Source organism: Ahaetulla prasina, chromosome 2, assembly GCF_028640845.1.
Source record: "Ahaetulla prasina isolate Xishuangbanna chromosome 2, ASM2864084v1, whole genome shotgun sequence".
Classification (NCBI taxonomy): Eukaryota; Metazoa; Chordata; class Lepidosauria; order Squamata; family Colubridae; genus Ahaetulla; species Ahaetulla prasina.
Genome location: NC_080540.1, coordinates 25,941,215 through 25,956,750, shown reverse-complemented (window position 1 = coordinate 25,956,750; position 15,536 = coordinate 25,941,215). Strand labels below are relative to the sequence as shown.

Sequence of the window (15,536 nt, the reverse complement as noted above, 5' to 3'; positions counted from 1 at the left end):
TAAACCTTGCCTTAACTTTGTTTAGTAGGAAAGGGCACAAACAGAAGATTTCAAGTTTCTGTTACTACATTGTACAATAATAAACCAGAATTTGTGACATTCCCACCGGATCTGTTTCTTGATCTGGCCTACCAGGAAGGTCAGAGAACTACAAATTAATGGATTCCGTCCAACTAGAAAATACCTAACCCAACTCTTTGAACAGAAAGCAAAGAGGCTCTTACTCAGAAAAGCCACATTCCTACAAGTCTCCAACATGATTTCTTCGTGGAGAGCTTTCTGATCAGAGTCTAGCAGAGCCCACTCCTCCTTGGTGAAATAGATGACCACCTCCTTGAAGGCTATGGAATCCTGAAAGAGGAATAAAGAAATTCTTTATTAAGAAGACAGATTGAGAAATCTTTTAAGACTTCTTAGAAATCCCCAGACAAGAAACTTGCAATAAAATAAACAGATTTTTTTTTTCTGGTAAGTTTCAGAATTAAGGAAATAAGTGGACATAGCTCACATCCACCGGCTGAAATCACATTGGAGATAAAGGCTGATTAACTGAACAAAGGCCGATTGATGCTTCCACAGAATTTGATCTACTGAATGCATGAAGAAAACATCATTCTGGATCTTCCCCATCCCGAGCTTCTTCCTCGCATCCACCAGAGCTGCTCTATTCCAGAAAGTGGTTGGACGGCAGCTGATCAAGTGAAGCTTATGCATACAGTGTTACTGGTCAGGAAATGTTTCTAGATTATAAATAGTTTTAGCAGTAGAAGCATATGCACCAGACAAATCCCTTGTGTGACCAATCACGCTTGGCCAATAAAAAATTCTATTCTATTCTATTCTATATTCTAGAACAGGGGTCTCCAACCCTGGTCCCTTTAAGACTTGTGGACTTCAACTCCCAGAGTTCCTCAGCCAGCAAAGAGGGACTCTGGGAGTTGAAGTCCACAAGTCTTAAAGGGACCAGGGTTGGAGACCCCTGTTCTAGAAGGGATGCATCTTGACTAAATCACATACACAGTTCTAAGGATGGGGAAAAATTTTTTCCTACCTGAGCTGGAAGGACAGCCCCCATTTCCACTCCACCAGAAAGAGAAGCTTCATTTCCCAATGGGAGCTGACTCATTGTTTTGTTCTCTATGGGGAGAACAAAGATGAAAAGAAATGGACATTTTTAAAGAATATACTTAATACGGTATATTCTGGCGGAAGCTAAATATTTTGTGTCAAAAGGGGCAAAGTTTGGTTGGAAAAGAAGCTCATGAATGAAAGTACAGGTAGTCCTTGACTTATGACCACAATTGAGCCCAAAATTTCCATTGCTAAGCAAGAAAACTGTTAAGTGAATTTTGTCCCATTTTATGACCTTTCTTGCCACAGTTGCTAAAGTGAATCTGGCTTCCCCTTTGACTTTCTTTGTCAGAAGTCACAAAAAGTGATCGCATGACCCATGACACTGCAACCATCATAAATATGAACCAGTTGCCAAGCACTTGAATTTAAAACACGAGACCACTGGGATGCTGCAACGGTCATAAGCATGAAAAACAGTAACTTTTTTCAACTAAACGAATGGTTGTAAGTTGAGGATTACCTGTAGTTTGCAGAGCTCTTGATAACTTTTTGCCATTAGAACAAATCATGCCTTACCTGGTGGTCTGTCATGGACTAGATCATTTTGGGAGATGTCTCCTAAAAATCGATCCCTAGAAGGTTTGAACAGATTCCCTCTTGCTTCAGAGCATTCAGTGACCAAATTAAGACAGGACGTCTTCACTTTCAACTGCAGACATCAGAAGGGAACAGGTTTAACAGAAACAGGACAAAATGTACTCCCAACTTTCATCCCACCTCCCCTTCTGCTCCACGTTCATCTGTAGGAAAAGAGCTTGGGTTTCTCCCAACTCCTGGGAAATATTCACAAAAGGCAACAAACACTTTAAGAAGTTATCCTCCTTCCTTATACATACAATTAATAACAGGACTGAGCAGCTTTTAAGCTCCCATCTAGCTTTAGTAATAAGAGCAAGATCCCTCCAATTTAAGGCTGGCCTGACTCAAGACTATTATCATATTTTTTGGACTATAAGATGTAGCAGACTGTAAGTTGCACCTCCATTTACAGGAGGAAAACAAGAAAAAAAATATTTTTTGACCTCTGTGGGTTGGATTTTTGCCCTCCCAGATTCCCAGAAGCACTCTGCTCTGCACGGTCCATTTTTGCCAAAAACAGGCCCATTTTTGCCAAAAACACACCCGTTTTTGGCCTGCAGAGTGCTTCTGGGGGGCGGAGAGGGTGAAAACGCAACTTGCGGAGGGCTTGGGAGCCCAAAAATGGGCCCGTTTTTGGTGAAAACGGGCTGTGCGGAGCATTGCAGTGTGCTTCTGGGGGCCGGGAAGGCAAAAACGTGATGCATGGAGGGTTCGGGAGGCCAAAAATGCCCATATTCAGTATATTTAAACTTTGAGATATTTATTATCATTCCCTTGGAACCAATCAGACCTTCATCTCTTCCTGCTTCTTCTCCTCCACTTGGTTCAGAAGAAAGCTTTCTGCCAGAGCCACTGCCTGAGAACTAGTCTCCACTCCACATTCCTTGACCCAGTCCTTGATCTCTGGGGGCAGAATGGCCAGGAATTGCTCCAGGATCACCATGTCCAGTATCCGTGACTTTGAATTCCTCTCTGGCTGCAGCCACTGGGAGCAAAGATAATGAAGATGGCTGCATATTTCTCGGGGGCCCTTAGTCTCCTGGTAGCAGAACTCCCTAAACATTTGTCGCTGGATGTCAGCGCTGATTTTTTCTTCATCTGGGATCTTCTGCTTGCATGTTTCCCAAATGTTCAGACTGGTCTCCCTTGGAAGGAAAGGGCGTACTGCTGTTCCCTCACATTCTGATCTTTTTCTATCCATTTTCCATCTATGCTCAATCGAAATTCCCAATGGGTAAAAACTCTCCAAACCTTCTTCCACCTATAAAATCAGAACTTCTGAAAAGGTCCAGTGAGGAATCCAAACAGACCACTGAGCTCTCTTTGGTGACCAGTTTTTGTTTCTATGGAAACAGGAAGTTTGCAGTTAAAACAGCACACATCCAACTCCCAATCTGTGATCAGAAAGATAAAAAAAGAGAATATTAATATATGACAGAATTGTCCTAACCCTGACAATTTTCAATTTTTTCCCCTAATAATATTCAACCAAAGTTAATGTTTGGAGAGAACATTTGTAATCAAAGGGCTTTTCAGATGGGAGACTGGGCTCTATTTCTCCTAAATGGAATTATCTCATTGCAAGCAAATCTTTGCTCTTAAGAGTCCTTGAGAGATTTGAGTACAAGACAATTTTATCAGCCAGAAAGCCAAGAAAAGATTGGACAATCATTCGTCTTAAATGGTATAGGGTTTCTTGCTTGAGCAGGGGGTTTATTAGAAGACTTCCAAGATCCCTTCCAACTCTGTTATCCTGTTATTCTCTTGGCATGGCTCTACACTGACCTCTGAGGGACTTTTCTTGGTTAATTTTGTATCTTTTACAGTACAAGTATTCTAGCCCCCATAGCAGCTCTACACACCTGAAATCAAACGCAGGATGAAGGGAACCAAAGTTGTCTTTTAAAAAGTAATTAAAAGCAGACTCTTCAACAACTTCACATAGTTTTACAAAAAAAAGATCTATACTTTGTTAACCAACCCATAGGGCTTGTTGAAACTTTCTGAGATCAGCTGAGACCTCTTGATATATAAATTCAGCTTTCACTTCTGCAGATGCTGCAGACAATGCATATTGCTGCTCAGGACAGCCTTCTTTCCTGAGATGCGACAAATTGCCCGTTTCCCTTCCCCTTGAAAGGGGAAGCACCAGAGGCTCCAACCTTCAGGAATCTATAAACCGTCAACCAGCCAGCCTCTGGGTGAGCACAATGGGGGGAAACAGGACCCACCCGTTTCCCCAGCCCCTGCGACCTAGGTTGGAAACTGCATGCCAAACGCGGAGTTCAGCCTCATCAGCAACATCCGCTTCTTGCGAAGCAACAAAAATACTGTCGCAGGGCGTTAAGAAGGCGTTTCCAGCCTCACCGAATCTCCACGCCCGCAAGGCATTCCCGAGTCTTGGCTTCCCGGAAGTGTCAGCTTTTTCCTAGAGAGTCCAGACACTCACTTCCTGTCCTCCTGCTCAGAACTCCAGCCGTGCATGTTAAGAGAGAAGAAATCTGTCGGATGGCAGGAGGGTCGTTCCCAAGCACGCAACGGGAATGAATGCGGCTCCCTCCGGATGGAAAGCGAAAGTTGCCTCCATGCCACTGCAGAAAAAGCAAGAGAGCGGTTGGACGAGGAAGCCCGGGAAAAGGGGGAAACCAGTACGATATAGCTGGGTTTCGTGGTTGCCAGGCGAATCCCCAAGCTCTGAGACCCCAACAGTTGATTTTTCCTCCCATTTGATCCATTATTGCTCGTAAAAGCTTGGAGTGAATATTCCATGTTTTCTTCACACAGGGCACACGAAGCACGGGGCACACAAAACGATCTAAGTCGAGGACTATCTCCTTTGCTGAGTGAGAAGATGCAAACAACTCCCCCAAATACAGGTGGACCTTCAACTTCAGTGTTCACTTAGTGATCATTCAAAGTTAGAACGCCACTGAAAAAAGCGACTGACCGTTTTTCAGTTACCACCTTTGCAGCATCTCCATAATTAAAGTGATCAAAATTCAGACGCTTGGCAATTGGTTCACATTTATGAGCATTGCTGTGTCCCAAGGTCAGGTGATACACTTTTGTGATCTTCTGACAAGCAAAGTCAATGGGGAAGCCAGATTCACTTAACAACCAGATTACTAACTGCAGTGATTCACTTAACAACTAAGGTAAGACAGGTGGTAAAAGGGGGAAAAATTCACTTAACAAATGTCTCAACTTAATAACATAAATTTTGGGGTCAATTGTGGTAAGTCGAGGACTATATGTAGAAGCCATTCTTATCTCCTAAGCTCCTCTTTTTCTTTATTCTTTTTAGAAATCGCTTGGAGGGGGGGGGGAAAGGTTTTCCTTATCTTTTCAACCTTCACATAAATCCATTTTTCCTTAGTTTGGGCAGAAGGTGAGCTTGCAAAGAGTTATGTAGGGAGATATTGCAGAAAGAAAGAGCTGGGAATGCCATTTGGGATGGGGATGGATATGGCTGCCCAATCCCCCCTCATGCACAGATGAATAGAACAGAAGAGTTGGAAGGGACCTTAGAGGTTTTCTTGTCCAACCCCCTGCTCAGCAGGAGACCCTCTCCCATTTCAGACAAATGGTTGTTCAGTGTCTTCTTAAAAACTTCCAGTGTTGGAGGCAAGTTGTTAATTGTTCTGTCAGGAAATTTCTCCTTAGTTCTAGGTTGCTTGTGTCCTTGATTAATTTCCATCCGTTGCTTCTTGTTATGCCTTCAGGTGCTTTGGAGACTAAGTGGACTTCCTCTTCTTTATGGCAGGAAATTTAATTGCCTCTTTTTATATCTTTTCAGAAGGGAATTACTTCACAGGGAAAAAGCAGAGGAACCTCAAGACCTGTACTCTGTTGCCCTCTTCTCCCTCTGCCTTGCCAGTGAGTCGTCTTTTGACAATCTTTGCCTCCTAAGCCCCTTCATAACCCCTATATTTCTCCCTGGGGGAGTCCTTCTTCCTGCTCCCCAATTTCTAGCGTCACCCTTCGAATGAGGCTTTGGGTCCTGCCCTCTTCCCCTCCTACTCTGTCTCCTTTGAGCGGGTTTAGAAAGCTACTCCGTCTGAAGGAGCTGCGGGGAGCTCAGGTCCCTCAGCCAAGAGTAGAAACGAGCCAGGATGGGGGGGGGGGGAAACTTCGGGAAAAAATCCCAATAATTTGGGGGGGAAACCTCCAGCAGCCCGGCAACCGCAGACACTTCTGCCGCGCTGCCTTCTCAGACTGAATCCGCTGCTCAGTCTGAGGGAGCTGAGGGGACCCCAGACACCGTGTTAAAAAACAACAACAAAAAGCTTCGCGCGAGCAACGGACAGTCCAGTCTGCACAGCAACCGCAGCAGCCGTCAATCGCGCTGCGCTCCCATTGGCCAACCGTCCTCCCCTCGGGCCAATCACGGCTCTGCCGCGGGAGGCACGCGCCTCCGAGAAGAAGCGGTCCACCTACTGAGCGGGCGGTTGGGAGGCTTGGCTGCCTGTCCTGGGCGTGGGCGGAGCTGGAAGCGAGAGCGCCTCTTCTCTTTCAGAGCTTTGAGGCGACTGCCGCTGATGGATGCCGGGTGCGCAATTGCGAGGGTAGGGGAAGAATCTCTGAGGGGAAATCTCTTGACCCGGCTGCCTCTCCCTCTCTGCTCTCTCACACGCGTGAATCTGGAGTGACCCCGGCTTGTGCCCCTTCCCTGCTGGAGTCAGGGGCCTCCCACTTGCAGATCCAGGGAGCAAGCTGCAAGGCTGCAACTCCCCTCCAGGGAATTGCTCTGCTGGATCTGCCTAAAGAATCCCCTCCGATCACAGTGAAAAATACCCTCCTTCGCAAAGTGGGAAGGCTTGAAAGGCAGGAGATTCCAAACAAGAAAAACAAAGTTGGTGGGGACCTTGCAGGTCTTCTAGTCCAATCCACTGTTAAGGCAGGAAGCCCTATACCAGCAGTCCCCAAATATTTGGGCTACAGGGTCCGGTTTCATGGAGAGATTTTTTCCACAGACTAGAGGGTGCATATTTTCATGTGCTGCCTGCATCCCATAAATGGTGATTCATTTCTTTGCACAGCTGGTTTCTGGCATGCTGTGAACGAGTGCCAATCCATGGACTGGGGGTTGGGGACCCCTGCCCTATACCATTTCAGACAAATGGTTGTCCAATCTCTTCTTAAAATCCTTAAAATCCTCCAGTGTTGGAGCACAACTTCTGGAGACAAATAGTTCCACTGATTACTTGTTTTGTCATGCAATTTTTCCTTAGTTTTAGGTTGCTTCTCTCCTTGATTCATTTCCATCCATTGCTTCTTGTCCTGCTTTCAGATGCTTTGGAGAATAGGATGAAAGTGAGTCTTCAAAGGACTGATGCTCCTTTGCATTATTTTCCATTGCAGGTTGGAAGCAACTTCATCCTCTGAAGGTCTTTCTTGCACGGAGACAAAAAGAATAGAGCAAAGCAAAGATGAATGAATGACACTGTTAAATTTCTCATCGGAGTTTTTATGACATTCCGGTTCCGTGAACAAAAGAAGCTTTGAAGACTTTCGCTCATTGGAAGGTGCAGTTGAGCCCAGAGGGAACATGAACCCAGGAAAACCAGCTTGGGAAGGACTGGCACTTTGTGATCCTCTTCAGAAGAGCAGTGCAATAGACCAAAAAAAGACAGGACAGAGGATCCAGAGTGAAAAAACAATTACTTTCTGTGCACAGAGACATCCCTTCAGGGAGCTCCACTATGAAGATGCTGAAGGTCCCCGAGGAATCTGCAGCCACCTCCACCATCTTTGCAATCAATGGCTGAACCCAGAAAAACATACAAAAGCCCAGATGCTGGATTTGGTAGTCCTGGAGCAGTTCCTGGCCATTCTGCCTCTGGAGATGGAGAATTGGGTGCGGGAATGTGGAGCTGAGACTAGTCCCCAGGCAGTGGCTCTGGCTGAAGGCTTCCTCCTGAGTCAGACAGAGGAGAAGGAGCAAGGAGAGGTGCAGATCTAATTGTTTACAAGTGAGGGAATAATGCCGGTGTGAAATATTTGGGGAATTTTTATATTTCCACACACAAATATTTTTGAAAGTGGGTTGTTCTGTGTTTCTGTGTTCCCACATGTGGTACTTCTAACACCTTTCTTTGCTCTTCTCCACAGTTGCTGATAGAGACACCCATTCAGGATTTGATGGTTGAGCATCCTAAGGCAAGAAATGATCTGTTAAATCCTTGTCAGAACAATTCAGTTGGGGAAATTTCTGCAAAGGATCTGAATCGAGACATGTCACCAGGTAAGGGAGGGATCCCTTCTGCTAGAGTGAAGTTCTTAAGAGCTCTCAGAGAGTTTTTATTCCTTATTTTTTAAAACCAGCTCATGGTCCTGTGTGCTACAGTAGCATTTGTTTCTAGTTTTTCCCCTGAATTTATACAGCATTTTTTTTAAAAAAATCTATATCCTCCATCATTCAGGTGCAGAGAACAGAGACATATGCCACCTGGTGGTAGGAGAAATATTTCTTTCCGATGAAGCAGAAGCAGAAGTTGGGTTTTCAGCACAGGTAGGAGGAAAATTTCCTGTGCCCCAAAAAATGCAAATATGGTTAAGGCAAGAAGCATCCTGGCTATTCTCCAGAACACCTGAGGGTAGAACAAGAAGCAATGGGTGGAAACTAATCAAGGAGAGAAGCAACTTAGAACTAAGGAGAAATTTCCTGACAGTTAGAACAATTAACCAGTCGAACAACTTTCCTGCAGAAGTTGTGAATGCTCCAACACTGGAAATTTTTAAGAAAAAGTTGGATAACCATTTGTCTGAAATGGTGAAGGGTTTCCTGCCTGGGCAGGGGGTTGGACTAGAAGACCTCCAAGGTCCCTTCCAACTGTTGTTGTTGTTGTTGTTGTTATCATTATTATTATCCCTTACCTCTGTTCCAACATGAGACTCTTTCCATCTTAAGAGGTCCGTGTGACTTGTTCTTTGCTTATATCTTCAAATATTTTATAGGTTTATCAAAATATAAAATACAGAAATACAAAAAGAAGAAAATAAAGGGAAAACAAGGGAGGAAAAGGGAAAGAAAGAAATATGTAGGGTAGAAGTAGGTGCGGGGAGAAAATGGTACATATACAACTTGTAGAAATGGCTTATCTATCTATCTATCTATCTATCTATCTATCTATCTATCTATCTATCTATCTATCTATCTATCTCAGACATTTACATCCTTTTCTTGATCAGCTCCCTTCCAGTGAAAAGATAGAGCTGGAGCAGCTCTGAGGGATGGAAGGTGGAGCTGGAACTGATGCATCCAGAACAAATCTGTGATTTGAGCCTTCACAGGCACTGAATCCTGGGAGATGCAATGAAGTTAATCAGCCTTTTGGACCCTGATGGTGTCAAGATAGGATGGAGAAGGAAACCATTCCTCTTACTCTCTCAAATTCTGAAAACAGCCAGGAAAAGGTTTATGAATGTCACTGCTTCTCAGGTCTCGTGAGAGAATTTGATTTCTCCCAGCTTTCCTATTAGTAAGAAACTTTTCTTTCTCTTTCAGAATTCCATATCCTTCAAGGAGTTGTCCATCTGCTTCACCGAGGAGGAGTGGGGTCTGCTAGATTCTGATCAGAAAGCTCTGCATGGGGAGGTCATGCTGGAGATGTCTAGGAATGTGGCTTCTCTGGGTAAATAATCCCGCTTCATAATTTGTCCAAATACAGGTAATCCTCAACTTAAAACAGTTCATTTAGTGACTGTTTGAAGTTATAACAGCACTGGAAAAGGTGACTTATGACAGTTTTTCACGCTTAAGACCAGGGGTGAAATCCAGCAGGTTCTGACAAGTTCTGGAGAACGCTAGTGGAAATTTTGAGTAATTTGGAGAACCGGCAAATACTACCTCTGGCTGGCCCCAGAGTGGGGTAGCAATGGAGATTTTGCAATATCCTTCCCTCAGGAGTGGGGAGGGAATGGAGATTTTGCAGTATCCTTCCCCTGCCATACCCACAAGCCACGCCCATCAAGCCACACCACGCCCACCAAGCACATCCACAGAACCAGTAGTAAAAAAAATTGGATTTCACCACTGCTTAAGACCATTGCAGTGTTCCCACACTCATGTGAACAAAATTCAGATGCTTGGCAACTGACTCATATTTATGACTGTTGCAGTGTCCTGGGGTCATATGATCACTTTATGTAACCTGACAAGCAAAATCAATGGGAAAACCAAATATAAGAATATATTTTGTTTCTTCCATGATATTCCCTAACCAGTAGATCATCCTGGCTGTTAAATTCTTTAAGTGGAAGTTTAGATGGTATGTATCAAACTGGCAACTATGAATCATTGACAATCAAAAGCCAGATATCACATCTGCTTAAAAGGATTTCTACCGGCAGTTAGGAAAGGGATCCTGGGAGTTTACTCCAAAAAATAAATACCAATCTATTCTGAGGGTTTTGTGAACAAAAATTAAAAGCCATGTTTGAAATTACATTGAATTTAAAGAAAAAAGTCAATAGGAAATGAATCATGCATACCATAGAACCATTGAATAAAGAAAATAGTTTCTTGCTCACTAACAATATGGATCTTTCCATTAAAATAAAATGTGAGATACTTGGGAGAATACAGAATAACAGTTGGATGGGACATCAGGTTTTCTAGTCCAACCTCCTGCTTAGGCAGGAGATCCTATACCATATCAGAAAATGGTTGTCCAATTTCTTCTTAAAAACCTCCAGTATTGGCGCACCCACAACTTCAGGATATAAGTTTTTCCACTGATTGTTTGTCAGGAAATTTCTCCTTAGTCCTAGGTTGGTTTCTATCCATTGCTTCTTGTCCTGCCTTGAGGTGCTTTGAAGAATAGGTTGACCCCCTCTTCTTTCTGGTAGCCGCTGAAATACTGGAAGACTGTACATATGTCTCCCCTACTCCTTCTTTTAATTAAACTAAACATACTACCTAGACATAAACTAGAAAAAAAGGAATGATTTCAATAGATGGCTTAACTGGATTCCCCCCCCCCCGTTTCTTTCTCTCTCAAGCAGGCAATGATCAGAAGAATGAGATTTATCAGGAATCAGAAGAGACACCAATACAGATTCTAAAAGTTGAAGTGGGAGAAGAGAATCAATGGCAACCAAAAAGTGAAGACGGAATCCAACTAAATGATCAACAGGAAAAAAATCCCCTTCCTTTATTTCTGGAAATCTATGACTTGCGGGCCCAAGAAGATCTTAATAGAGAGGAGATGGGACAGTATTTAGGCTGTGATGAAGAATTTGAAGAACAGTCGAACCTCAGTAACTCATGTGAATGGAGACAGGAAGGGAACAGGTATAATCAAAACTCCTCTCCTCATTGGAGAGATGAGATGGGGAGGAAAGCATCTGAATGTAAGGACTATGAAAACAACTGCAATTACTCGAGTAACCTTGTTTCCCATCCAAGGAAACACACTGATGAGAATCCATATAAGTGTATAGTGTGTGGAAAGAGCTTCACAAGGAATGATAAACTTACCGCCCATGTAAGAATTCATACAGGGGAAAAACCATATAAATGCACGGAGTGTGGAAAGAGCTTCACGAGAAATGACATACTTATTTCCCATAAAAGGATCCATACGAAAGAGAAACCATACAAATGCATGGAATGTGGAAAGAGCTACAGTCACTCCAAAAGCCTTATATCTCATGAAATTATCCACAAAGGGGAGAAACCATATAAATGCATGGAATGTGGAAAGAGTTTTAGCCAATGCAGTAGCCTTATCTATCATAAAAGGATTCACACTGGGGAGAAACCTTATCAGTGTATGGAATGTGGAAAAAGTTTCACAAGGAATGATACACTGATTTCCCATAAAAGAATTCACACTGGGGAGAAGCCGTTTAAATGCTTAGAATGCGGAAAGAGCTACAGTCACTCCCGAAGCCTTATTTCTCATGAAACGATCCACAAAAGGGAGAAGCCCTATCAGTGCATGGACTGTGGAAAGAGCTTCAGCCGATGCAATAGCCTTACTTCTCACAAAAGGATCCACACAGGAGAGAAACCATATAAATGCATGGAGTGTGGGAAAAGCTTCAATCATTCCAGTAACCTTAGAACCCATAAAAGTATTCACAGAGGAGAAAAACCACATAAATGTATGGAGTGTGGAAAGAGCTTCACGAGGAGCACAGATCTTACTTCCCATAAAAGGATCCACACGGGAGAGAAACCCTATAAATGTATGGAATGTGGAAAGAGTTTCACTCATTCCAATACCCTTACTTCTCATAAAACAATCCACACTGGGGAGAAGTCATATAAATGTACCGAATGTGGAAAGAGCTTCAGTACCAACAGTTCTTTAACATCCCACAAAAGGATCCATACAGGGGAGAAGCCATATAAATGCATGGACTGTGGAAAGAGTTTTAGGACAAGCAGTTACCTTACTTACCACAAAAGAATTCACACGGGGGAAAAACCCTACCAATGCCTAGAGTGTGGGAAAAGATTTAATCATCCCAGCACCCTTGCTTCCCATAAAACAATCCACACAAGGGAGAAACAATATAAATGCCTAGAATGTGGAATGTGTTTTACACAGAGTTGTCACCTTACTTCTCACAAGAGAGCCACAATGGGATTTAACTATATAAATGCTTAAAATAGGGTGAGACCTTTCATCCTTGACTTGATAGCCTGTAACAGAAACCATGGAAAAACAAGTGCTTCAATGAGAATATTCTGGTTACTTGACCTTAAAGAGAGATGACCACATAGGTTAGAAAGTTGGTAACATTCCTTCCCTGAGATTATACAGGTAGTCCTTGATTTACAACCATTCATTTAATAACTGTTTAAAGTTACAACGGCACACAACTGTCCGTGTTTCACACAACTGTAGTAGCATCCCCATGGTCATTTAGATGCTTGGCAGATGGTTGATACTTACGATGGTTGCCGTGACCCGAGATCTGTGATCAGCTTTTGCAACCTTTTGACAAGCCAAGTCAATAGGGAAGCCAGATTCACTTAACCATGTTACTAACTTAACAACTGGAATGATTCGCTTAAACTCTGACAAGAAACGTTGTAAAATGGGGCAAAAGTCGCTTAATGTCTCACTTAGCAACATAAATTTTGGTCGTAAGTTGAAGACTACATGTATATGGTCTTTGATGATAAGCAGTGTTCAACCTTTCAGACGGTGGGTCCAGGAAAAAAAATATCTACATTTGCGTTTCTTTCTCTTACCAACATAAGTATACACTATATATTTATTCCCTTGTATTTTTAATGATTTTCCTTGCAATGGCAAGGCTGATGATCAACCTTACAAGAGGCTTTGAGAGCCACACCCAGATTTTCCAAGGGTCCACTAGGGTGGTGATTGTGCCGTTTACTCTGAGCTTTCAGATGGTAGGATTGACCCTGCTTTGACTTCATTCCCCGCCACCCCCAAGCAACGTATAAAGTGCCAGAGAAAGGCAGAAATAATATTTTTCCTCAGTGTTTCATAAAAATAGTTTTAGAAATTACTAATTTCCTTGTAAGGGGGCAGAATGGCTCAGCAGTTAAAGATGCTGAGCTTGTTGGCTGGAGGGCTGACAGCAGTGATGGGATTCAGCCAGTTCGCACCACTTCGGGAGAACCGGTTGTTAACTTTCTGAGCAGTTTGGCAAACTGGTTGTTGGAAGAAATCATTAGGGCAGAGAACCAGTTGTTAAATTACTTGAATCCCACCACTGGCTGACAGCCTGTGTTAGAGACCTGAACACCATGCAAAGGGGTGAGCTCCTTACCCCAGCTACTGCTCACCTAGCAGTTCGAAAGCGTGAATAGATTACTAGATACCACTTAGGTGGGAAGTTAATAGTGTTCTATGCACCTTAGTATATAGTCATGCTGGTCACATGACTACAGAAACGTCTTCAGACAATACTGGCTCCCTTGGGATATGGAAAAACCTTCCAACTCCAGTGACTTTATATAAAGCATACTATTTAAAAAATAAAGTATAGGAAGAAGCAGAGTTGAAATCTTACTCCGTGTGACACAAATCAGAGGTCAGGATCCAAAAAAATGCATTGAATGAATGAAAAGTTGCCACAATACCAGAATTCCTTAATATGCATGGAATCCCAAGATCTTTAGCACTTCAGAGCCAGATTTCTGCAGTGCAGTTTGATTGAATATGGTCTCTAAATTGCTATTGGCTTATTATTGGGTTATTAAATTGATCAATTAATGATGTACTATCAAGTCAGTGTTGACTCTTAATAATCACGTATATAGATTTTCTCCATGATGATCTGCCCCTGACTTGTTTTTTAGATCTTCCCTGATTAAATGGGACCACCTAATACCGATCCTAAAACTACCAGATTTAATTAAGTTGAATAATCTAAATTTAAAAAAAATTTTTTTTTACCTGGTTTGGGAGTCAAATCCCAAAGAGAGGCAGTTTTCAATATCATTCAGCATCTGCATGAAGTTCGGCAGGTTGGTGGACACCTTATGTAGAGTCCAAGGTCTTCTGAAAAAAGTGCATCTTATTTTTAGATTATAAAAGATACTTAGATATGTATCCAGATATTTGTAAAAGAACAAGTTCCCCCAGGATTGGCCTCTCTCATTTTTCTTCTTCAGTAGGTTCCTCATTAAAGTTTATACTGATCTTTTTTGAGTACCAATAAATAAATGACATTCTTGAAGCATTAGTTTCAAACTGATTTTTTTTTTTATTTACATTTATATCCCACCCTTCTCCGAAGACTCAGGGCGTAATCCTTATGATTTATATTGATATTGATATATTGACCATCAATTGTGTTGTAAGTGTTATACCTTGATGAAGGTATCTTTTCTTTTAGAATAGAATAGAAGAATAGAATTTTATTGGCCAAGTGTGATTGGACACACAAGGAATTTGTCTTGGTGCATATGCTCTCAGTGTACATAAAAGAAAAGATACGTTCATCAAGGTACAACATTTACAACACAATTGATGATCAATATATCAATATAAATCATAAGGATTGCCAGCAACAAGTTATAGTCATACAGTCATAAGTGGAAAGAGATTGGTGATGGGAACGATGAGAAGATTAATAGTAGTGCAGATTCAGTAAATAGTCTGACAGTGTTGAGGGAATTATTTGTTTAGCAGAGTGATGGCCTTCGGGAAAAAACTGTTCTTGTGTCTAGTTGTTCTGGTGTGCAATGCTCTATAGCGTCGTTTTGAGGGTAGGAGTTGAAACAGTTTATGTCCAGGATGCGAGGGATCTGCAAATATTTTCACGGCCCTCTTCTTGATTCGTGCAGTATACAGGTCCTCAATGGAAGGCAAGTTGGTAGCAATTATTTTTCTGCAGTTCTAATTATCCTCTGAAGTCTGTGTTTTCTTGTTGGGTTGCAGAACCGAACCAGACAGGTATAGAGGTGCAAATGACAGACTCAATAATTCCTCTGTAGAATTGGATCAGCAGCTCCTTGGGCAGTTTGAGCTTACTGAGTTGGCGCAGAAAGAACATTCTTTGTTGTCCTTTTTAATGATGTTTTGATGTTAGCTGTCCATTTGAGATCTTGCGATATGATAGAACCCAGAAATTTGAAGGTTTCTACTGTTGATACTGTGTTGTCAAGTATTGTGAGAGGTGGAAGTATGGAAGGGTTTTCCTAAAGTCTACCACCATTTCTACGGTTTTGAGTGTGTTCAGTTCCAGATTGTTTTGGTTGCACCACAAGGCTAGTCGTTCGACCTCTCGTCTATATGCGGATTCGTCATTGTCTCGAATGAGACCAATCACTGTTGTGTCATCTGCGAACTTCAGTAGCTTAACAAATGGATCATTGGAGATGCAGTCAT

The 15,536-nt window shown here is 42.4% G+C and overlaps 2 protein-coding genes across 6 annotated transcripts in view; one reads left to right on the top strand and one right to left on the bottom strand.

Moving 5' to 3' along the window:
• Positions 1–4,074, bottom strand: part of LOC131190438 (uncharacterized) — a 57,468-nt gene extending 53,394 nt beyond the window's left edge. The window contains exons 1-5 of the mRNA XM_058167761.1: positions 3,576–4,074; positions 2,504–3,107; positions 1,651–1,783; positions 1,052–1,137; positions 225–351 (exon numbers count right to left, since the gene is read on the bottom strand). Coding sequence (XP_058023744.1) covers positions 225–351; positions 1,052–1,137; positions 1,651–1,783; positions 2,504–2,914 — 757 coding nt within the window. The 5' untranslated portion in view covers positions 2,915–3,107; positions 3,576–4,074. The remainder of the gene's footprint in view (positions 1–224; positions 352–1,051; positions 1,138–1,650; positions 1,784–2,503; positions 3,108–3,575) is intronic.
• A 10-nt stretch (positions 4,075–4,084) lies between these two features.
• LOC131193427 (zinc finger protein 708-like) lies at positions 4,085–15,011 on the top strand. Of its 5 annotated transcripts, XM_058173568.1 has the most exons (8): positions 4,085–4,361; positions 4,498–4,868; positions 5,510–5,589; positions 7,075–7,663; positions 7,825–7,957; positions 8,136–8,224; positions 9,221–9,347; positions 10,717–15,011. In XM_058173568.1, the coding sequence occupies exons 4-8, from the start codon at positions 7,262–7,264 to the stop codon at positions 12,330–12,332; spliced, it is 2,367 nt and encodes a 788-aa protein (XP_058029551.1). In that variant the 5' UTR covers positions 4,085–4,361; positions 4,498–4,868; positions 5,510–5,589; positions 7,075–7,261; the 3' UTR covers positions 12,333–15,011. The 5 variants fall into 5 exon arrangements, with proteins under 5 accessions (XP_058029551.1, XP_058029554.1, XP_058029550.1 ...); XM_058173571.1 differs by having other exon boundaries at positions 4,085–4,868; positions 10,720–15,011; XM_058173567.1 differs by having other exon boundaries at positions 4,085–4,868.
• The last annotated feature ends 525 nt before the right edge of the window (positions 15,012–15,536 follow it).

Bases quoted from the DNA above. Each gene is read 5' to 3' on its own strand.
- LOC131193427 (XM_058173568.1), top strand. From the start codon at position 7,262: ATGAACCCAGGAAAACCAGCTTGGGAAGGACTGGCACTTTGTGATCCT. The intron at 7,664-7,824 runs GTGCAGATCTAA...TCTTCTCCACAG, and splicing joins AGGAGAAGGAGCAAGGAGAG to TTGCTGATAGAGACACCCAT. The intron at 9,348-10,716 runs GTAAATAATCCC...TTCTCTCTCAAG, and splicing joins TAGGAATGTGGCTTCTCTGG to CAGGCAATGATCAGAAGAAT.